Raw genomic sequence first — 24,889 nt, forward strand, 5'->3', positions numbered from 1 at the left:
CAAGGCTTGGTCAAGTATCCCAAGAACTTTAATCCATGTCTGACAGCTGTAAACATTTACTATATATACACACAGGGCACAGCAATCCAAAACATTAAGATTTAACAGAGTTGTGATTAAGACAGGAAGCCTCGGGTCAGATATATCCGTGCTGTGAATGGAAACAGTCTTACTGCAGGCCAAGTGCTTCTGTCTTTGAAACACTTTGCTGGAGAATGCATACTGTTCTGTATGCACATTTGCTTTGGTCTCCTTTTTGTGACCTTCTTTAGGTGTGATAAGTTTTGAGATTCATCTTATATAGTCAGCTACTTATTTGTATGTTGAAATCTATTGAGCAGTGAAACAAACAAGAAAATGCAATGATTTTCTGGATTAGAAGCATGCTTCTTAGGGACATGTTCTCCCATAAGACCCCTGGGTTGGATATAAGATAAGCAGCAGTAAGTTGCAGATAAGATAAAAGGGGAAGGATTGTTTTGTGGTTAAAGCACAGGACTGGGACTCAGGAGATGACCTGGGTTGCAGTTTTGGCTCTGCCACAGACTTCCTGTATAAACTTTACTTCTCTGTTGCTCAGTTTCCCAGTTCGTAAAATGGCAAAACTACTTCCCAGTAGCTTAACTCACTGTGGTTTCAAAAGCACTTTGTGATCCTCAGATGGAAGGTGCTATAGACAGTAACTGCAAGGTGCACATCATTGTGGACGTTGATTTATCTGTGTTGTGATTATCAATTAATATTGCTACTGTAGCTTCGAGTCTAATGACAAAATGTTTGGAAATATGAGACAATTTTTTCACAAGCTAAAAGAGAGAGGCACAGGGAAGATGTTGGAAAATGCAGTGAAGAGAAAGAATTAACAAATATTTGTGTTTGTTTTTATTGTTATTTTTGATAAAAAATTGATAGAGACATGGCTTCCATGCTACAAAAAGGGATATTTGCAGTATGCACATTACAACTTCTTTGACCTCAACTCTCCAAATGGGGGCACTCATGTCACAGTTAAGGAATTGCCCTATTGTTTCAGATCCATGGTCCATCTAGTCCATTGTTCTGTCTCTGACTGTAGCCAGGCAATTTTCTTGAAATTCAAGTCTGCTCCTAACCACTCCCATGGAGGTCTAACTCTGCTCCCTTTTAGGGCAATGCTATCAGCTGCTTTTCTCACTTTCTCCTGACTTTCTGCTTCCTTTTACCTTCTGACACACACGGCCCCACCAATCAATGCCCCAGTCCCTGTGTTTGCAATCAGTCTCAGGGAAGCCTTTATATTCTTTCTTTTTCTTGCTTAGGCCTTCACATGGGACCCAGTGCCTTGGGCAGGGGCTTCTGTTCTTTTAGTTACCTTACTCCACAAAGGAGTTTAACTGCTTCTTCCATTTACTCTGAATGAGAAGTGACTGGCGTATCCATCAGCTTCTATGAGGTCTCTGATGAATGTAGATCAGAAACATGCTCGCTGGCCACCAACACCCTTCCACATAACAATATCAGGGCCACTGTTGATATTAAGGAACCTTTTCATCCTTGGGTGAATTAGATACTGCTCCGAAGTCTCCACAGAAATGGACACACTTGTCCGCTCGGTGTGGTGATATGCCTTCACAGACCCACACATATGCCCGTGTTGCTGTCACAAAGTAAACAAATATCAAGTGTCACAAATATCAGGGACATCAAGATGACTGTGGACCTTTCCTAGAGGAGCTGGCTTCCAAGATCCCACAAAATTGGCCTTGTGCATTGTTAGAGATGTAGTGATCTTCCAACGTGTCTTATTCCCAATGAGTGGAAATAGTACCCATGCTCCTCACTCACGTTGCAGCACTAAGACACCCAGAAACACAGATGTACATGACTTATGCATTAGCACTGAAATAGCCACACATCAGTGAGGAGCCAAATGGGGATAGCGCTCTGTGACCAATGTACCACTGTTGAACACCACATGGGAGGGAATCCGGCATAATGAAAAATACTTTTGACAATCTGACAGGTGCCTGATGCGTTCAGGAGCATGTAAGCAAATGAATCCTTCTCTTGCATGCTTTATTATGTATATGGATAGAAACAGAAAGTCATTCCCTTGATATAGCTTTCTATGAACACAAGGTGAATTTGTTTACAAATACAATATTGGTTGCCCTTTGGTGACGTCACATTTACATTCTAACGGAGGAAAGACTTGTTACATTGTTATTCTGTGTAGTATTTTCAGCTGCTGAACCTAAATTTTTGGTGCCAATGATTGAGACTGGAGAGATACTTCTGTATAGCTTAGCCAATATTTGTTGATTTTGCAGTATAGTTAGCTTGGGCCTTCTAGCTAAAAATTTTGGTAAACAATCAACATTAATTATTAATTGTTATTTACCGCCTCTGTATTTGTTCTCACTTAAATAATACTTGGCATTTCTATAGTGCCTTCTACCTGATAATCTCAAAGTGTTTTGTAAATGTTCATTAATCTAACCTCCAAACATGCAGCAGAACAAAGAGACATTATTATCCCCATTTTACTTATAGGAAAATAGAGGCACAGAGTGTGGTGGAATCCTTGGGTAGCACAGAGCTGGCATCACTGGCTATTTGCCACCACCCCCTGATGGTAGCAGTACAGAGAATGGGTGGGGATTGAAAAGAGGTGGAGCAGATGTGTGGCACAATCTGACGATCCCATGCTGGTGTAATAGCTCTTTAGGGTTCCCTTACAGCAGGGGTTCTCAAACTTCATTGCACCGGCACCCCTTTCTGACAACAAAAATTACTACATGATCCCAGCAGAGGGGAAGCCTGAATCCACCTGAGCCTCACCACTCTGGGCAGGGGGGCCAAAGGAAATCCAAGGGCTTCAGCCCCAGGCAGGGAGCCTATAACCTGAGCCCCATCACCCAGGGCTGAAGCCCTGAGGCTTTGGCTTTGGGTTTTGGCTTCGGCCCCGGGTGGTGGGGCTCCGGCTTCGGTCCTGACCACCTGCAAGTCTAAGCCAGCCCTGGAGACCCTATTAAAATGGAGTCGTGAATCACTTTGGGCCCACAGTTTGATAAACGCTGCCTTAGAGGGTAGCCTCAGGTTCTATTCCTCCCCCATCCCAATCACTCCTATGAATGTTTGTGGAAAACCAACCAAAAAGGGTATCAAATATTTTCATAATGAATCTGTGATATTTATTCAAATGAATGTTCCACAAACATTTTCATTAGTATTATTTCTTCAATTCTGCTTTATTTCTACTTCTCTCAGCTCTGAGAGATGCACACACAGAGCTCTCTGGACAGGAAGATATAGCTCTTGAAAAGAGTCCACATCTTTGCTGATGGGAACCAAGCTAAGAGAACATCCTCAATTAAAAACTAAACATGTACGCTTTTAGCAGTTGTACACCTAGACCAGATCCAGATTAAAGATGCCAACCATTGCTAACCCCACAGTCAGATCATTTGAAAAATCAGATGAAATGAACTTCTATATTATGACCTTGACTCCTGACCCATCAACTGTCAGAGTTCTTCAAGCATTTCTTCCCTTCACAGCCTGGCATGAAATAACGTTTGAGAAGACATTAGGGCAAAAGTAACTAGTGAGCAATTTATAAGAGGCGCCGACACTTAGGTCTCTATTATTTGCCTAAATGCTCCTAATAGTTTTCAATTTAAAAAGGAAATGAAGCAGGGGAAAGGAAATAGGAGAGCTGTGTCAGCATGTGGGCTGAAAAATGGATTCAACTCTTTTCACAATGGCAGCTGGGTGAAGGGGGAAAGAATTTGCCAAATGTTTGATTCAAAATATTATATGTAAAAATTAGTGGGTAAATTATTGGTAAAATATATTTGCAAATGAGTCCCCCAGCTTGAGCACAGGCCCAGCCTAGTAAGGTGATGAGTGGTGACAGAAACTCACAACTTCAATGGATGCTGTCGTCAGAACTTGTGAGGATCAGGCCATGAGTAAGATCCTGGCCTTGATGGTGTCAATGGGAATTTTGCCTTTAACTCTAGTGAGGCCAAGATTCCACCCTTTATGTGAGTACAATGAAGTTCTAACCAGAAAGAGCCCCCACCCTTTTCAGTCACTGTGAAAATTCCTGTTGGATGCCCTAGGCATGGGATCAGGCCCAGTTTCTCTGAAAGGCCCAACCCAGACAAAAGGCCAGCCGATCAAACCAGAGCCCAGGGGGTTTGAGTCTGACATGGAACATAGAATCATAGAATATTAGGGTAGAAGAGACCTCAGGAGGTCATCTAGTCCAGTCCCCTGCTCAAAGTAGGATCAACACCAACTAAGTCATCCCAGCGACGGCTTTGTCAAACCAGGCCTTAAAAACCTCTAAGAATGAGATTCCACCACCTACCTAGGTAACCCATCCCAGTGCTTCATTACCCTCCTAGTGAAATATTATTTCCTAATATCCAACTTAGATCTCCCCCACTGCAACTTGAGACTATTGCTTCTTGTTCTGTCATCTGCCACCACTGAGAACAACCTAGCTCCATCCTCTTTGGAACCCCTCTTCAGGTAACTGAATGCTGCTGCTATCAAATCCCCCCTCACTCTTCTTTTCTGCAGACTAAATAACCCCAGTTCCGTCAGCATCTCCTCGTAAATCACGTGCTCCAGCCCCCTAATCATTTTCGTTGCCCTCCGCTGGGCTCTCTCCAATTTGTCCACATCCTTTCTGTAGTTGGGGGACCAAAACTGGATGCAGTACTCCAGGTGTGGCCTCACCAGTGCCAACAGAGGGGAATAATCACTTCCCTCGATCTGCTGGCAATGCTCCTACTAATACAGCCCAATATACTATTGGCCTTCTTGGCAACAAGGGCACACTGCTGACCCCAACTCCTCCCCTTGAACATGGCCTGCTCCCTCCTGCCCCAGGGATATTTCTCTGCTCCTGCTGGGGGATAGAGCAGTGGCAGCTGTGTGTGCCAGTGGCTGCAGGTCCTGCTCCTGCCATCCACCTCTCCATGCTGCATGTGCTGTGGAGTTAGAGGCTCTGCTACTCCTCAGCAGGTACGCACATTCTGGACCGCAGCATGCAGTGCATATACTGATCCCACAGGCAGGTGGAGAGATGGCCTCCTGACCTAAGCCTGAAAGGGTCTGTTTGTTTTCCCACCTGACCTGACCTGGACTCAACACTTCTAGTTGGGTCCCATCAGGTTCGACTTGGGTCGCAGGGCTCTGGGTTCTGACACATACATTCTCTGGACTTCACACAGCATGCATTGAAGTCAATGGGAAAACTGCCCCTGATTCCAATAGAGCTGGATTAAGTTCTAATTTACAGATTCTTTGCGTGATGGCAGCTATTTTGGCCAACACAGCAGGGAATGAAGTGGGGACCTCCAGAGCTACAAACATGAGCTACAATAGCTTGTGCTAAAGGACCAGTTCTCTCCAGCTGAGGCTGTATCATGTCAGCAGATCAGGCACAGATGGGGATCTATAACAGATACTCACCGTGGGTTATATGCTGTACCAGAATGGCAGGATCAGGTGCCTGAATTACTTTGGTTAGTCAGGGCAGTTTTCCTTTTCAATTGTACCTTAAAAGCAATCTTTTCTGGCTTATTTATGACTAATTTTCTCTGTAAAGCATTTTGCTATTTTGTGCATCAAGTACAGTATAAAAGACTAGGTATTTTTATGTAATATTGTATGCTAAGAGGCCAGGAGTCTATTGACTAATTTATGCCTTGTCAAGTGAGACCTTATCTTGCAAGGAATTTCCCCCAAGCAGATTGTGTGTGCTATATCATTGATAGATACACTAAATGCCAGCTCCATTCTTTTAATCTTCCCTCATGCTGTAAATCAATTCCTCCAGTCCCTAAATCATGTCTTTCCCTTCTCTGAATTCTCTCCAATTTGTTGATAAATTATGTTAATTTGAGGATTATATTCAATCTGTCCTTACTTTCCCTCGTGCTCTGTTCACCAGCTTGGGCCTACAGGGCAGCATTTTAAAAGTTTCTCCACCCTTTTCTTCCCAGTTTGATAAACAGGTTCCATGTTGGAAGTATTACTATGTATGAGAAAATCAGAAACAAGCACCTCAGAGAAAAACACTGAGCTAGGGCATGGCTTTTTACCAAAGCCTGATATCAATCAATGAAATCTTACAAATTATAATAAACTAGGTTGTATCCATGGAGAGAAAATAGATTTCCTCACAGGATCTTTATTGTGTGTACATATGCAAAATATACATGCTATAAATGTAATGGGTTGATTTTCTCACACAAAAATATTCCATTAATTAATACAACTTTCTGCTTATATAGTGCCTTCCATCTGAAGATCACAGTGGCTTTTATAAACACAAATTAAGCCCCATAGCACTCCTGTGAGATTGGTGAGGGCTATACCAGGGTCTCTTTAGCCACTATTGAAATGCAGCTGCCTCTTTGAAGTTGAGCTCAGCAATCCTTTAACAGTGTAAAGAAACACTGTACCAAAGTTTAGGAAGTGAAGAAGAATAATTGTATCCTACTGAAACTACAGAGGGGGTTTAGAAGCCAGAAAATAATTACCTCTGGTGGAATAGGGCAATTACACTGCAGTTAGTAAACCTATTCTTAAATCAAAGGGTGTAGGACCTCAGTTTTCTGTGTCCTTCAATAGACAGAGGGTGTCAACAGGAGAGCTTTGGCTTCTTCAACCATGGGATGCTGTACTGGAAAGAAAGTCTTTTGGGAAGAAATGGGGTCCACCTGACCAAGAAGGGGGAAAGCATCTTCATTCACCAACTTGCCAACCTAGTGAGGAGGGCTTTAAACTAGGTTCCCTGGGGGCAGATGATAAAAACCCACAGGTAAGTATAAAAATAGTGACTTTAACATTGGGCTAGATGTTTAGGATGGGAGGAGAGATGTGGAAAATGACAATAGGGTCAAAGGAGCAACAAGAAGGTAATCAGTGGGGGGTGGGAATCTGATTAACATTTTAAATGTCTATACACAAATGCAAGGAGAACTGGAAGTATTAGTACATAAGCTAAATTGTGATTTAATTGGCATCACAGAGACTTGATAGGATAAGTCTCATGACTGGAATAATGGTATAGAGGTGTATATAGCTTGTTCAGAAAGGACAGGCAGGGAAAAAGGGAAGAGGGGTTGCATTATACATGAGGTCCAGAAGGAGGTGGGAGGTAGACCCGTTGAGAGTCTATGTGTAAAGTCTCTGTGTTATGTCATAGTGGGAGGTCTACTATAGACCACCAAATCAGGAAGAAAGGTGGACGAGGCATTTCTAAAACAAACAACAGAAATATCCAAAACACAGGACCTGGGAGTAATGGGGGACTTTCAAGACCCAGGCATCGGCTGGGAAAGTAACATGCCAAAACACAAATTTTCCAGTAAGTTCTTGGAATGTTTTGGTGACAACTTTTTGTTCCAGAAAGTGGAGGAAGTAACCAGGGGGACAGCCATTTTACACTTCATTCTGATCAACAGGGAGGAATTGATGCGAAACTGAAGGTAAAAGGCAATCTGGGTGACAATGATCATGAAATGAGAGATTTCATGACTCTAAGGAAAGGAAGGAATGAGAGCAGCAGAATAATAATAATGGATTTCAAACAAGTACACTTTAACAAACTCAGAGAACTGGCAGGTAAAGTTCCATGGTAAGAAAAATCTAAGGGAAAAAGGAGTTCAGGAGAGCTGGCAGTTCCTCAAGGAGACAATATTAAAGGCACAACTGCAAACTATTAAGAAGCTCCTTAATGATCTGAAAATCAAAAAGGAATCCTACAAGAAAAAGGAAACGTGGTCAAATTGATAAGGTGAAGTACAAAAGAACAGCACAAGTATGTAGGAACCAAATCAGAAAGGCTAAGGCACAAAATGAGTTACACCTGGTAAGGGACAAAAAAGGAAGTAAGAAGAGATTCTTTACATACATTAGGAGCAAGAGAAAGCCAAAGGAAAGTATGGATCCTCTACTTAGCGGGGAAGGAGCGCTAATAATTGATAACATCAAAAAAGCTGAGGTGCTTAATGCCTGTTTTGCTTCAGTCTTCACTAAAAAGGTTAATGATAACCAGATACTTGACACAATTAGTATTAACAACCAGAGGGAAGGAATGCAAGCCAAAAGAGGGAAAGAACAAGTTAAAGAATATTTAGATAAGTTAGATGTATTGAAGTTGGCAGGGTCTGATGAAATTCATCATAGAGCACTTAAGAAACTAGCTGATGTAATCTCAGAGCCATTAGCAATTATCTTTGAGAACCCTTGGAGGACAGGAGAGGTCCCAGAAGACTGGAGAAGAGCAAACATACTACCTATTTTTGAAAAGAGGAACAAGAGGGACCCAAGGAATTATAGACCATTCAGCCTAACTTCAATACTTGGAAAGATACCGAAACAAATTATTAAACAATCAGTTTGTAAGCACCTGGAGGATAATAGGGTTATAAGGAATAGTTGGCATGGATTTGTCAAGAAGAAATCATGCCAAACCAACTTCTTTTCCTTATTTGATAGGGTTATTGACTCAGTGGATGAGGGAAGCAGTAAATATGACATACCTTAATTTTAGTAAGGTTTTTGACACAGTTCCACATGACATTCTCTTAAGCAAACTAGGAAAATATGGTCTAGATTAAATCATGATAAGGTGGGTGCACAACAGATTTAAAGACCATACTCAAAGAGTAGTCATCAATGGTTTGCTGTCAAATTGGAAGGACATATCTCGTGAGGTCCCGCAGAGGCCAGTATTATTCAATATTTTAATTAAAGACTTGGACAATGGAATAGAAAGTATGCCCATAAAATCTGCAGATGACATCAAGCTGGGAGGGGTTACAAGCACTTTGGAAGACAGGTTTAAAATTCAAAAGGACCTTGACAAATTGGATAGTTGGTCTGAATTCAACAAGATAAAATTAAATAAAGTCAAGTTCAAAGTACTTCACTTAGGAAAGAAAAATCAAATGTATAACTATAAAATGGGCAATACTTGTCTAGGTGGTAGTACTGCTGAAAAGGATCTGGAGGTTATAGTTAGGGGTCTACTTAAACCACAGAGAAATCACACATTTTCCATGGGTTGGTCACAGTGTAAATAGAAAATTTAATGGATGTGTTCATACCATGCCACCCTTACTTCTGCACTGCTGCTGCTGGTGGTGGTGCTGCCCGGCCAGCAGCCACCACTCTCCAGCCACTTAACTCTGAATGCAGAATGGAGAGTGGCAGCTGCTGGTCAGGCACCCAGATATGAGGGCAGCGCCACTGCCAGCAGCAGCAGAAAAGTAAAGGTGACATGATATGGGATTGCCATGCTTACTTCTGCGCTGCTGTTGGCAGTGGGGCTGGCTTCAGCACTGGGTGCCTGGTCAGTAGCCACTGCTGTCTGGCCACCCAGCGCTGAAGGCAGAGCATAAATAAGGGTGGCAATACCATGACTCCCCTACAATAGGCTTACCGTGCCTTTTTGGGGCAGGAGCCTGAGTCTGAGAAACACTGTGTAGTGCAGGGGTAGGCAACCTATGACATGGGTGCCAAAGGCGGCAAATGAGCTGATTTTCAGTGGCACTCACACTGCCCAGGTTCTGGCCACCAGTCCGGAGGGCTCTGCATTTTAATTTAATTTTAAATGAAGCTTCTTAAACATTTTAAAAGCCTTATTTACTTTACATACAATAATAGTTTAGTTATATATTATAGACTTATAGAAAGAGACCTTCTAAAAATGTTAAAATGTATTACCGGCACGCGAAACCTTAAATTAGAGTGAATAAATGAAGACTCAGCACACCACTTCTGAAAGGTTGCCGACCCCTGGTGTACTGTAATGTAAAAGTACACAAAAGACCAGATCATAGTGAATAATCCCAACTATACATATAAAATGATGGGTCTAATTTAGCTGTTATCACTCAAGAAAGAGATCTTGGAGTCACTGTGGATAGTTCTCTGAAAACATCCACTCAATGTGCAGCGGCAGTCAAAAAAGCAAACAGAATGTTGGGAATCATTAAGAAAGGGATAGATAATAAGACAGAAAATATCATGTTGCCTCTATATACATCCATGGTACACCCACATCTTGAATACTGTGTGCAGATGTGGTCACCTAATCTAAAAAAATAAAAAAATATATTGGACTTGGAAAAGGTTCAGAAAAGAGAAACAAAAATGATTACGGGTACAGAACGGCTCTCATATGAGTCGAGATTAATAAAACTGGGACTTTTCAGCTTGGAAAAGAGAGGATAAGGGGGAATATGAGAGAGGTCTATAAAATCATGACTGCTATGGAGAAAGTAAATAAGGAAGTGTTATTTACTCCTCATAACACAAGAACTAGGGGTCACCAAATGAAATTAATAGGCATCATGTTTAAAACAAACAAAAGGAAGTATTTTTTCACACAATGCACAGTCAACCTGTGGAACTCATTGCCAGAGGATGTTGTGAAGGCCAAGACTATAACAGGGTTTAAAAAAGAACTAGATGAATTCATGGAGGATAGATCCATCAATGGCTATTAGCCAGGATGGACAGGGATGGTGTCCCTAGCCTGTGTTTGCTAGAAGCTGGGAATGAGCAATAGGGGATGGATCACTTGATGATTACCTGTTCTGTTCATTCCCTCTGGGGCACCTGGCATTGGCCACGGTTGGAAGACAGGATACTGGGCTAGATGGACCTTTGGTCTGACCCCGTCTGGTCGTTCTTATGTTACTTCACAGGCGAGATCAGATTTTATAGTCTGTGACATGTTTTTCATGGCTGCAAATTTGGTAGCGTCCTAGTTATAGTTGACCACAAACTGAACATGAGTCAATAGTGTGATGCAGCTTCAATAAAGGCTAATATGATTCTGGGGAATATTAACAGTAGTGTTGGATGTCAGACACAGGAGGTAATTGTCCCACTCTACTTGGCAGTGTTGAGGTCAGACGCGGCTCCAGGCCCCAGCATGCCAAGTGCGTGCTTGGGGCGGCATGCCGCGGGGGGTGCTCTGCCGGTCTCCCGATAGCGCTCCCGCAGCAGCGCTTTGAAGTTTCAAGTGTAGCCATACGCTGCGTACACTGTGGCTGACCTCTGGAAGCTTCCCATATTCCTTTTAAGTGAAGGTCCCACTCTTCGTTTTGTTGTGAACTCTGGGCTCTCTGAGCTGCTTATCAAAAAAACAAACACAGCTACTGGTTGCTGTGAATGAGCAGAGGCAGGGGGGCTCCCTTTGGAACGCCCACAGCTAGTGTTTGCTTGAAGAGAGGGGGAGGGAGGCGGCTTGAAGAGAGAAGCAGCACGGCGGGCGGGAGGGGGGGTCTGTTTTGGGGAGCAGCTGCTTATCTTGTCTGTTTGCTTTCAGTGAGTGAGAGAGGGGTTGGGGAGGGGGTCGGAACTTGCAAGGCAGCCTGCTGACACAGTGTCGGCTCCAAAAATCCACTCTCTCTCTCCCCTACGCTCCCTGTCACACTCCACCCCACCCCGCCTTTTTGAAAAGCACTTTGCAGCCACTTGAACGCTGGGATAGCTGCCCATAATGCACCGCTCCCTATGCCGCTGCAGATGCTGCAAATGTGGCCACAGCAGTGCACTGGTAGCTGTCAGTGTGGACAGACTGCAGCGCTTTTCCTACTCACCTGTACGAAGACAGCTTTAACTCCCAGCGCTGTACAGCTGCAAGTGTAGCCATACCCAGAGAAAAGTTCCCCTTCTCTGCTGCAGAAGCAGCTGCCATTTTGTGTTCAGATGTCACCTGTTACACAGGAGATACACGGACAGACCCCAGTCTTTTAATCTGCTCTGTGTGGGTAGATCCCTCTGTCTGTGCAAAGCCTCCATGACTTCAGTGAAACTTTGAATTGGCACACGGCTTGCTGGTGCAGTTCAAATTGCAGGATTAGAGCCCTGGTGTGCTGTCCCGTGGAGGACATACAGCATTTTGTCCTTTGTTGTCTAGATGTTCTCTTATAATAAACTTAAGGTCATTCTGACTGATAATATATGGTTGCTATGGAACAACATAACGCAAAGGAATGCAGGATTTGTCGAATGCTACGTCAGTAGCTTCAAAAAAAATTCATTTCCTAAAAACAAGCCAGAAATGGAACTGTCATCCTCTTCCACAGTGGATAGAGAATGAAAAATAAATCAGTGTGTGATCACAGCTCTATTAAGCTGTTTCAGAAATGATTCCAAATACATTTAACAATAGAGAATCCTTTTGATTGATTTGTTAAAAAAAGCAAAGAAAGAACACAAAATTATTGCTTATCAGCAAGAGAAGCAGCACCATTTAAAATAACATGAAATTGTACCCTATGAATTATTCACGAGGGCTGACTTTACACTATCATTATTCCTGGCTTTGCGTTTTAGTGAATAGTAGTTTGTGTCAGTTGTCTCCTACCTAATAAAAGAGGTGGATTTTTTTCTTAATTAATCAAGCCTGATTTATCTGGTTTTTTTTTCTAATTCAAGACGAACAAGTTTCTAAAAGTCTTTACAGTATCATGTTGAAAAGGAAGATAGATTTCTTTCTTGCTAGTAGGTCCTAAAATGTGCAGTGAAGTGCATGCTTACACAGTAACTTTTCTTCATTTTGGGTGCAAAATATTAGTCATCCAGATAGAGAGCTCAGTTCAGAATTGGTGTTAGTAGATGCAACTCGGTTGACCTCAGTCTGAATTAATCAATTGACTATTACACAAATCATTGACAAGCAGGCACTGCCTTTCTCTAATACACACAGTGGATCTAACTCAGATTTGGAATAGTGTAGATTTGGTAGGCTGCAACTACATTGATTGCAAGATCTGTTGACTGTTGCACCCAATTACACCTTGTGACTTTGAGTTTTCTTTTTAGGTGTTGTTTTCTGGGTCCCAAATTCTTCATTATGGAAGGTAGCTATCCCATATGTGAAAACAGTGCACCAGACCTTCAGCAGGCGTAAATCAGTGTAGCACTACTGAAGTCATTCGAGCTATGCTGATTTAGACTAGCCGAGGACCCGGCTCATTGCTTTTACTGGTGGAGTTGTCCCTAGCAGCTGTATATAGACATACCTTACATTTATTATAGTAATTTTTTTAACGCATAACTCATAAACTATGCTGCCTATAGACTCCTCTCTGTCCTGAACTCAGATCGCAGCATGACGTAACAAGAGCCGACTTGTCGGTGTATGAGAACTGATATTGCTAAGACATGTTAAACAGCCCTTGCTACCAAGACATTTCTTTGTGAAATGAGCTCTTCAAATCCAATTCATTTTAAAGCAAAATCCTTTTATGAACTAAGCCCATTCTGACCTGCTGGCTCAGATCTGTGGCTGTCTGAAAAAGAACAGACCTAAGGTACATTTTCTACCTCACTCTATGCATTTCATTTCAGCAAGTGTCATTCTTATTGAGGAAGCAGCTAGGTCTGGGTCACAGAGCACTATAAGACAGAGAATTGGCCAGATGAGGATGTTGACAAACTTGAGGTAGATCAGAAAACAGTAACAAAACTGATTAAGAGGCTGTGGAGGAGACTAACTCAGAACAGGTTAAAATAATTAAATATGTATAGCACTGCTAATTGACAACTAAGGGAATAGGATAAATGTCTGCATGTATTTGAAGGATGCAAACTGAATGGGGAGTATTATTAGGGTGGTACAAGGAGTCATAACTAAGAGCAATGGGATCAAATCATGGCAAGTAAATGGCAGGCTGAATAATGGGAGAGAATTATTAACAATGAGCTCTATTACATGGGAATGGTCTCCCAGGGATAGTATTGAAAGCCTCACTGCTAATTGAGTCATTTCAATCTAGACTGGAAAAAACATTCAGGAATGTACTACAGGAAACAATCTTGTACTTGCAGGGGAATAGACTGGATGACTTAGCAGTCTTTTCCAGTTCTAATTTCTATGGTCCATTTCATTACTTCCTTCTGTGGATGGAAAGGATGAAATCCTAGTGGATGTGCCCCTAGGGAGCGTGGAAAGGGACAATACTACCTCTGTAGGCGTAGCACCATTCTCCCTTTTCCTGCCCCTCTATGGTGTTGAAAATCTACAGGGGGTCAGGCAGACCAGACCAGGAATAGGTGGTCTGCACACTTGGTCCCCTCACCAAATTCACAGGATTCTTTGCCTAAGTTAATACTGACAGAGTCAACATTAACATAGGGATCTCTTCCCCATCCCCGTCTCCCAACCTTTTGAGACTCTGAACACAATTTTCCTCCTCAGGGATAAAACCATGTAGAGACTTACAGCCAAGCCCCATGTCATAAACAGATAGTCAAGGGTTAATAGAACAGAAGTACTTCATGTCTCTTTTGCCTGTAAAGGGTTAAGTGCAGTGAGCCTGGCTGTAACCTGACCAGAGGACCAATCAGGGGACAGGATACTTTCAAATCTTGAGGGAGGGACGTTTTTAAGTATGCTGTTAGATTTTGGTTGTTGTTCACTCTGTGGGCTCAGAGGGACCAGACGTGCAACCAGGTTTCTCTCCAATCTCTCCGATATAGGCTCTTATAAGTTTAGAACAGTGAGTACTAGATAGATAAAGCGAGTTAGGCTTATGGTTGTTTTATTTATTTGCAAATGTGTATTTGGCTGGGAGGAGTTCTAATGTGTATTTGGCTGGAAGGAGTTCAAATTTGTATTTTGCTGAAAGGATTTTAATTTGTACTTGTATACTTAGGCTGGGAGGGTATTCCCAGTATCTGTAGCTGAAAGACCCTGTAACATATTCCATCTTAAATTTACAAAGAGAATTTTTACTGTTTTTCTTTCTTTAATTAAAAACTTTTCTTGTTTAAGAACCTGATTGTTTTTTTATTCTGGTGAAACCCCAGGGGATGGGATCTGGATCCACCAGGGAATTGGTGGGGAGAAAGGAGGGAAGGGGGAGAGAGAGGTTAATTTTCTCTCTGTGTCAGGATTACTTTCTCTCTCAGGGAGAGTCTGGGAGGGGGAGAGAGAAGGAGGGGGGAAGGTGAATTTTCCTCTCTGTTTTAAGATTCAAGGAGTTTGAATCACAGTGATCTTCCAGGGTAACCCAGGGAGGGGAAGCCTGGGAGAGGCAACAGTGAGGGAAAGGGTTTACTTTCCTTGTGTTAAGATCCAGAGGGACTGGGTCCTGGGGGGCCCCGGGTAAGGTTTTGGGGGGACCAGAGTGTACCAGGCACTGAGAATTCCTGATTGGTGGCAGCTCTACAAGTACTAAGCCGGTAACTGAGCTTAGAGGAATTCATGCTGGTACCCCATCTTTTGGATGCTAAGGTTCAGAGTGGGGATTATACCATGACACCCCCATTTTACTTTAAAGGTGAACTGAAACATTTTTTCCTGCCGATACCTGAGTTCAGAAATTTGTGTTTCTCCTACAGAAACGAAGTAAACAAAGCTACATTCTTACACTTCTTTATGTGGTGGTAAGATCATCATCCTTACCTGCAGTAGGGAAAACAGAACCCTTAACTCAAGCTCGCTGTTGAGCACAGGTGGAACGATTTTCAAACTTTTTTTTTCAAATGTATTTATCATTTTCTTAAGCTTTTGAATATTAAAAGCAACCTTTGTCCTTTATTTGTTTCTATTTGCCCCTGAACATCACTGTTTTCAGAGATGGGCCTGAGTTGCAGTGTTTGGATGGGGACCTAAACTTTCCCAAGTGTGACCAGTTTGATTACAGTTTGAAGTTTAGATCTGGCCATTAGCTTACATATTTAGGCACAGCACCAGAGACTTTATTTATACATTTCTTTTACTATGCCTGTTCCAACAAATGATCAACAATATTAGCTAAATAGAGTGGGTCAAAACTGTGGCCGGATCCACACACAGTTTTTGCAGTGATATAATTATTTTGGAAAGGGGCATGATTTTTTTAATTATACAGTTATACCAGTACACCCCCTAGTATGGACACCAGTTTACTGAAGTAAAGGTGCCTTTAACCAGTATAGTTTATTTCTCTTTATCCATAAGAATAAACTGTACTGCCATTAGCACCATTATACTGCTATAACTGCATATGCACTGGGGACTTTTGTATGTAGACAAGGTCTTTTTTTCCCCTAGCTTTTTAAATTTTGAGTTTGTGTGGCTTCAGGTTCAAATAAACTCAAAATGAAACTTGGTCAAGACTGCCACGCTTCCCCTTCTTCCACACTGAAACCCTGGGCCCTGGTTGCTGAAAATATGGCCCAGGTTAACTAACCTAAATGAATTTTTCAATGAGTTTTGTAGTTAAGAAAATCTGAATTCAAGTAAGTTTTGGATAGGCTGGAGTTTCATCACAAGGGTTTCCTTCCACTTAGGTGCTGATCCTTCTGCCTAGTTGGAGCCTTTTCTTATACTTCTGAAAATAAAGCTCTGGGATATGCTATGTTTTACATTTCCTAAGTAAGATTGTAAAGCTAAAATGTTACTTGATGTACATCTTCTCTTTCACACTGTATCAACCGTCAAATTCTGATCTTAATTTGAGCCCAGATTTAAAAACTCAATCTAGTGTTTGGGTCTGGGGTTCCTGTTCAGCCTACTATATAAGGGAATTGTGAAATTCAGATCTGCGGGATTCAGCCATTCAGTTACAGAGTTTGGAGTACTTATCACTAAGCTGCAGATGAATAGGATAAGGCTCATATCCAAAGAAAAATAGATTTTTAAAAAACAAAGCTGGGTACATGGTTTCTAATCTAATCTATTCCTAGCTGTCTATCTCTAAGTAGAGCCCCATCACCATAGAGTTTAAGCACTTCTAAAGAGTTGGTGAAATTTTCAAAAGCACCTAACTGACATGGGACCAGATTTTTTAAAAGATATTTAGGCATCCAAAGATGTAGATAGGCGCCTAGTGGGATTTTCAAAGAACCTAAACAGGTTTGATGCCTAATTCCCCATTCTCATTGAAAGTCAATGGTATGCAGGTTCTTAAGTGCCTAAGTCGGTTCTTGAAAATGGGATGGAGAAGCCTAAATAACTTGGGGCTTTTGAAAAATTTACCCAGACTCTAATACTCTTCTGGGATATTGTTCGTGGGATAGGTTTGTAAAATGTGTGCAGATGGCCTACCCAGTTTCGATGATGCCAGTTTTTGACATGAATCAGCTTTGGGATCCTGCATATTTATAATGAAAATGTTACAAATCTGCTGCTGTATTTTACTAGTTTCTGTCTTCCCTGTTTAAAGTATGGATCAGAAATTAATTGCCCATCAATATTCTTGATTGTAGTTAGAGGGCAGGTTTTTTTAATCTTAATATGACTAGAAAGATCCATGGCGACATATTGCAAACTTTCCCTTTTTTTCTGTTATTCTGCTTAGCAATTGTTAAGATCAATTCCATGAGATAACAGATGATAATGTCCCATCTTTCATCGAAGCATGAAATTGCTGTTTAGGGCTCTTTTGTCCAGTTCATCTTTATTTCATATAGATAACTGAAAAGACATCCCTATTTGCTTTTAAGATCAAAGTGAGTGTCAGCCTCTCTCTCTCTCTCTCTCTCACACACACAAAACTGAATTGAGAAATCAACTTATAGCATTTTCCCATGAATGTCCCCCATTGTGAAGAGCACTGAACTTCCTTAATGCTTCATTTTTAGCAGGAAAGATGACAAAAAAGTTTCCACATGTATTTAAACTGTCAAGGTTTATCAAACACAATGGGAAAATAGTATTAAATATCAGTTTCATCTTGTTTGTATCAATTCTGAGGGCTTGTCTACACTTACCGGAGGATTGACATGCAGCAATCGATGCATCGGCAGTTGATTTAGTGGGTCTAGTGAAGACCCATTAAATCGACCGCAGATCGCTCTCCTGGCGGTAAGTAGATCTAAGCTCATCGACTTGAGTTACACTATTCATGTAACTCAAATTGCATAGATTAGATTGACTTTTCCCTATAATGTAGACAAGGCCTAAGATTTTTTTTTCATGAAAGAGGGATTTTGGCAATAACAGATCATCCATGGAGCAAGTGACAGATATTTTTTATCTTGTCCAGTAATTTTAGGTACTGAGCAAGTGTATGTGTAACCCCCTGGAGAGTGTGTGGTTCAGGTTCTGCTCTGTGCTAATCCACAGAGGATACGAGTTGTAGCAGCTTACAACTATAAAGCCTTGTCTCTTTAACTCAAGCTGTAGCAGCCTATGCTTTTAGCTCTGAACATTCCTGGTTCACTCCCTGGTGTATAAGCCAAGTGGGTGGCCATCAAATGCACGTGTATTTGTTAATGTCCACAAAGAAAACTAGTAGTGGTTGAATAACAGTGCGGATGTTCTCTGATGTTGTGTGTGTCTCATAGCAAATGTTACAAAGCCACAGGGCTAATCTCTTGTCCCTTCTGCAGGACACAAAAATATAACAATAGTTTGGTCTTCATAATTGGCAAATTATGCCTAAGAAACAGAATTGTACAGACCACAGGGAAAGAGGCACACCACCCTTATGGTGCACAAGGAGGCATTTTGCCTGTGGTATGCCCTAAATGGAAAGGAGGAATATAAATACACAGAAGCACTCCCATGAGAAGCCAATCAAAACTTGATTGCAGTAAACCAGAAAGCATCACTTAACAGTAACTTCCCTTTCCCCCTTAATTAAACCATCAAATTCTCAAAAGAAATGGATCTTCTTTCCTCCAAACCTTGATTAGCCATGAACCCCTTTGGACTGATGTTTTCTGACTGTTGAGAAGTTTGCCCAATAAAGTGGAAAAGTTCCTCCTGTTGGAGTGCTCATTCATCTCCTCCAGGGGATGCTCTATCTATAGACAAACTAGGCAGTGGCATAGGTTCTGCCTAGGGCAGCAGGGGGTGCTGAGCCAAACCTCATTGGTGCTGCAGCCCCATGCACCAGGTTGCTTTTATCATAAGCACTGAACTATCAAGAAGGCTCACAGACTCCCTTTCCCTCCCCCAAGCCTGACACACACGGAGGGAGAGTTCCCCTGTTATGGGGCGGTGGCATGCTGAAGTGTTGCTCAGGACTGCAGATTGTCTTGAGTCTCCTCTTTTTTTCTTCTTCCTGGGTTGCTTTCCTGTCTCCCTTGCTCTCATACTTCCCAGAGTGGTGCTGCTGGCTTGGCAGAGGAGAGACGCAATGAACAGTTCCTCCACTGGTCCAGTTTGGCATTATCCTCCCATTTTAACTCTCCACTTGAACAAAACATTCAATTTAGCTGTGTTTTACACTTGCCTCTAGAATACAAATATCACTTTACACTCCAAATAAACTAACACTAGTGTTGAAAATGTGGTCTCATTCTTCCTGTGGCCTACAATAGTGAAAATGTGGAGGTACAGGGAGAAGGGTGGAGAGGAACAAGCCCTGCTCTTTGGCAAAGGTGCCATCTACATTCCCCTTTGCCCTTCCTTCTCAGCATAGTGCAATGTGCAGGTGTGGATTGCACAGCTCTAGCACAGAGATAGATATAGGACAAGACCAAAACAAATGTCAAAATACTGAAGGGATAAGGATGACATTTTATTGCCATCACAGCAATTTTTATACCGCCCAGATATGTAGTATGGGTTGGACAGTAAGGGCTAAAGTGCCAGGTGATTAGTCCATCCCCACTCCAGAAGAACTCAGCAAGACTGGGGGATGTTGGGCCGGATAGCATGTGCATGTGGTTTGTCGAAAGATGAAGCCCAGGGTCACAGAAAGATTAGTGAACCTGGCCCAAGTTTTCAATGAACTTAGGCTCAGTTTCAAATTTGTTCTCAACATTAGGGATGTTTCTGAGATGGAAAGCTCACTCTAGATCCAGATCCCAACATTCGCAAAGTGCAAAATGATTCACATCATCTTGTGACATGCTGCATTTGGATCAGAGTCTGAACCTCCTGAAAGGTGGAGCGATTTGGGATCTGTTCCAGTTCATATCCATCTCTAGATAATGTTTTGCACAATGCTATTCTACAGCATAATGTGAATTTGTTCCAGATAATTTAGCCATCCTTTCTTTAATACGCATTTGATACCACCCACCTCCTCTGAAAAACTGTTCAGCAAGTACTAAACATGTATATTCTGAGTTGACAGTGTGTATTTGATACAGTTCTGTCTTGGTTGTCTTTCTAGTTTTCTGAGTTGAAGTAAAAGTGAGTTGGACAAACCATTTTGTTAAACCAGTGTAAATAAATGGTGAGAATAAGGCCCTCACATTAATATTGTGCTACACTAATGAATAAACCTAACAATTTATTTCAGAAGATCCTGGAGGGAAAAGGGGTCGATCTTATTTTCTGTGATTCTCTATGGATTATATTATTACTAGAGATGGTTGATTTTTTTTTTTCACAAAACAGTTTTCCATTGGAAAATGTGATTTTGTCAAAATCAAAGTATTTCATGGGAATGTGCTGATTTCAACCAATCTGACACTTTCAAAATGATTTCTTTCAATTTTCTTGTTTCATACCAATAATGTTGTCATATTTCACTCGGATAATGTCAAAACATTTTGTTCTAATAGTGCTGAAACATTTTGCTTTGAGTTTATTGTTTCATGTATATTACATTACAATATTTCAGCATTATGGAAATGAAATCTTTCACAAGGTCGTTTTGATGTTTTTGAATCAAAATATTTTGGAATTTCCGTTTTGCTAAATATTTCAAGATTTCAACATTTCATCAACATTAGGGATGAAAACAAATTTTGAAATGTCAGAATTTCCTGTGGGATGGAAATTCTGTTTTCCTACGAGCAATTTATCACTACTGAAAACTCATAGCCACTCAGTAACATCATTTTTTACATTTTTCCCCTCTTCCTTCTAGCTAGGAATTTGCCCTTGGTGCTAAAACATAACTCAGACACAGCACTCAACTATCAGAGGGGTAGCCGTGTTAGTCTGGATCTGTAAAAGCAGCAAACAGTCCTGTGGCACCTTATAGACTAACAGACGTTTTGGAGCATGAGCACTCAACTGCAATTCTCTTTGGTTTCCCCTGTAATCTGAAAAAGCGAAAAAATGCCAGAGTTCAGGAAAAGAGAACCAATTTGCTGCACTTTTGTTTTGTTTGTAGAGCTGCTGTATTATCTCAACGGCAGTTATCCCACAATCACATTGTGTTTTTTTACAAGTTTTGCCTGAAAACAGCACAAGCACGGAAAATTCTATTTATAAGCCATATGACTTTAAATTGAAATGAGGGGAAAAACAGAATGAGTTTTGGATGCAGGGAGCTATGTATCTCATCAAATTCAATAAGACATTACTAGAGTTATTTTTATTGCTGTTATTATTTATTTGCTTAGCTTTTACAGTTCTCCACGGTAGCAGCCAGATTCCATGTTAATAACACAAGAGATTTGCACTTATTCATAGGTCTGCTGATAGAGTGAAATCTACCCCTACCACCTTTGAAATCTTAAACTTCATGATCCTTGCTACCTCTGGGAATGATGGCTGGGAAAAGAGCACAACCTTGCAAGTACAGAAGAGAATGTAGTTTCACAAATGGCAAATAATCCTCCATATCCACGGGTTTGCAGATATGCTCATGCAAGAAGGGACTCAAATCTTCATGGGGAATGTGTCCAGATAAGGCTGCTTTTGGCTTGGTATCTTCTCTTTAGCACACCTATAGCAGTGAGTTCAGTCTGGGGGGCTCCTTAGGACCAGTAAAATCTAATGACAAATTGGAGATAATTTAAACTGGGAGAATTCAGAGGGAAAACAATTAAAATAATGAGGAGTCTGGAGGAATAGACCGATGAGGATAAATCAAATATATTTGTTTCTTGGATTTGTGCTGACTATGAAGAAAATGTGAAGTGCAAGAGAATAAAATCCCAGTTAAAGGATTTTACTCATATTAAATTCAAAAGGAGCTGGAGGAAAGACTCTTCAAACTCCCCACCCTCCCCACACAAGGAAGCAAAGCCACCAGTACAAACTGACCATGTCCAGCAACTGTTGGGCTGGAGTGGGCAGTGGACATGTTCCACTACATCCCTCCTACTCCTATGTTTATTTTGGTTATACATGGACCAAATGGCTTTGTTTATGGTACTTTGGGCTCTACTGTGCCTGTTTAAGTGGAGCCAGGATTGGTTCCCAAGGAAGCAGAAGGGTTATTTAGGGTGGCACCATGGGTATGAATGAGATGAAGTTATAAATGGGAAAATGTATGCTGAATATTAGGAAAAGCTTCTTGATGATGAGATTGATTCACTTGTGGAGCAGTCTCCCAAAGGAAGGTATCAGAGGGGTAGCCATGTTAGTCTGGATCTGTAAAAGCAGCAAAGAATCCTGTGGCACCTTATAGACTAACAGAAGTTTTGGAGCATGAGCTTTTGTGGGTGAATACCCACTTTGTTGGATGCAAGTGGAAGTGATTGAAGTGATTGAAGCCACATTACTCAGGACACCAGTAACTAGACTTTTTCAAAGAACCAACTTCATGTTTTCTCCTTTGAGGCCCGGCATGCTCAGGAAGAGCTCCCCTAAACACATGCAAAGCTCCCTCACTGTCCTGCTTCAAGGCCCTTAAATTTTTTCCTATGCTATAATGCCTACAAAAAAACCTGATATTGGTTAGACAGTTGGTAGACTAAGACCATTGCCTAACGGGCTAACCAGTATTATCTTATTGTTTCCTAGTGATCCTCCATCTGACTGTTGTATCCCCCTTCATTTCTTTTACTTCGACTGTAAGGAAGGGATCATCTTTTTGTTCTCTGTTTGTACAGCGCCTAGCACCATGGAGGTCCTGGTCCACGACTGGAGCTCTTAGGCACTATCACAATATAAACAACAATAATCATAGTAGGTTGGTCAAAGTAGTAGGAAATATAGGTGGGGAGCAATACTGCATTGACAAACGGTAGAAAAGACTATTAGGCCAACTCTGTCCCTAATTTCTATGATTCTAATGCTGATTTCTCATGCTTTCCCTTTCAATAGGAGGCAACAAGTACATGGAATTATGTGTTAGTCTATAGGATGTAGAATTTGTAGTTTGAAAGGACCTGGTAGGTAATCCTATCTCCAGCCTGCTGTTCTGCAATATGCACAATTGCCCCTGTTGACTGCAGCTAATGTAATTGCTGAAAGGAACAAAACAGAAAAGCCTGGATTAATTATACATTTCTCTCACCTCCAAGTTTTCCCTTTTATATCTAAAGTCTATCTACTGCTCCACACTTCTGAGTGAGAATGATGTTTAGTGCACTATCTGGGATGGTGACATTCTCATAAATATCATAAGGTACCCAGAAACGAGGTAATCACTCCTATGCAAACAAAGTAAGGCTATTTATGCAATGCTTTTATCCACCTGATGAAGTCTTTGTAGTATATGCTCTCAGGTTGAGTACATCCCCTGTTTAGAGGCTAACAGAACTGAACATCCAAGCGTCTCTTCACTGAATATTTCCTGTGTTTAGATGTGAACAGAATAGAAAGCCTTAGGTTTCTGGGCTTACTTAGAGTGGAAGAGAAATGGGCTGAGATTTGTTTTCACCTGCCAATCTTAAATTAGATCTACGACTAAACGGCTCCAGCTCTAAAAATAATAAACAAACAAACAAATAAAAGAGCTAATATTTTTATTATTGATAATTAAAGGAACCCCTGTCAGAAGAAGTCAAATTAGCCAGATCTGCATTTCCTTCCATGAATAAAGAGAAAATGATATATTTATAAATGTATCTATATTTCTACTGTCAATACATTTTTTTGTGCATCTGCTCAAAGTTTAAATATTTGACGCTTGTTTTCTCTCATTACTGTATATTTTTCTGTGTTGGAGTAAAGGGATTCTTTAGTACTGTGGACTGGGTAAATAATACATTCTTTATTCATGAAGAATGTTTCAGGAAAGTAAAAAAATAAAATAAAATAAAATAATGAAATTAAAGGGCATCTTACCTCTGGTCATCACAATTCCTGCAAGGGTTTTGTGGCGTGCGTGCATGGAGGTGAAATTGTCTGTCAACTCTTGAAACTTCTGTGTAACCATTTGATATATGGAATCAGCAAACTCCTGAAAGACACAATCAGAAGGAATCTTTCACTTTCTTTGATTGAAGCACTTGAGTGTGTCTGGAGATTAATAACCAGCCTTCTGCCTTTGAGATTGCCCTTTTATAATTAAACTCCACCTACCTCAGCGAAAAGGTGAAAAGAATGATCCCCTAGGACAGTGGTTCTCAGCCAGGGGACCGGAGCTCTCGGGGGGCCACAAGCAGGCTTCAAGGTGTCCGCCAAATAGGGCCAGCATTAGACTGACTGGGGCCCAGGGCAGAAAGCCGAAGTTCCGCCGCTCCAAGCCCTGCCACCCGAGGCTGAAGCCCAGGGCCTGAACCTCATAACTGGGGGTTCAAGTCAAAGCCTGAGTAATGTAGCTTTATGGGGGCCTCCTGTGGCATGGGGCCCCAGGCAAATGCCCTGTTTGCTACCCCCTAATTCTGGCCTTGGCTTTTATATGCAGAAAACCAGTTGTTGTGGCACAGGTGGGCCGTGGAGTTTTTATAGCGTGTTGAGAGGGCCTCAGAAAGAAAAAGATTGAGAACCCCTGCCCTAGGAGACTATCAATATCATAAATGACTACTAGCTGCCTCTAAGGGTACATCTGCACTGCAACAAAAGACATACAGCATGGTCGAGGTTGGCCCAGGTCAGCTGACTTGGGCTCACAGGAGTCTGGCTGAGGGGTTAAAAATTGCAGTGTAGATGTTTGGTCTCAGGCTGGAGCCTGGACTCTGAAACCCCATGAGGGGAGTGGGCTTTAGAACCTGGGCTTGGGGATGTCTACACTGCTATTTTTAGCTCTGCAGCCTGAGCCGTATGAGCCGAAGTCAATTGACCTGAGCTCAGAGTCTTGATGCTACGGGTGTTTTTATTGCAGTGTTGACATATCCTGACAAGGTCCAT

At 41.6% G+C, this 24,889-nt stretch overlaps 1 protein-coding gene across 1 annotated transcript in view; it reads right to left on the reverse strand.

The window, feature by feature from the left end:
* Positions 1-24,889, reverse strand: part of ADARB2 (adenosine deaminase RNA specific B2 (inactive)) — a 475,814-nt gene that overhangs the window by 73,021 nt on the left and 377,904 nt on the right. Inside the window, exon 4 of the mRNA XM_030550140.1 lies at positions 23,885-23,999. Coding sequence (XP_030406000.1) covers positions 23,885-23,999 — 115 coding nt within the window. The remainder of the gene's footprint in view (positions 1-23,884; positions 24,000-24,889) is intronic.

The sequence above is a fragment of the Gopherus evgoodei genome, chromosome 2 (assembly GCF_007399415.2).
Source record: "Gopherus evgoodei ecotype Sinaloan lineage chromosome 2, rGopEvg1_v1.p, whole genome shotgun sequence".
In the NCBI taxonomy this organism is placed as follows: Eukaryota; Metazoa; Chordata; order Testudines; family Testudinidae; genus Gopherus; species Gopherus evgoodei.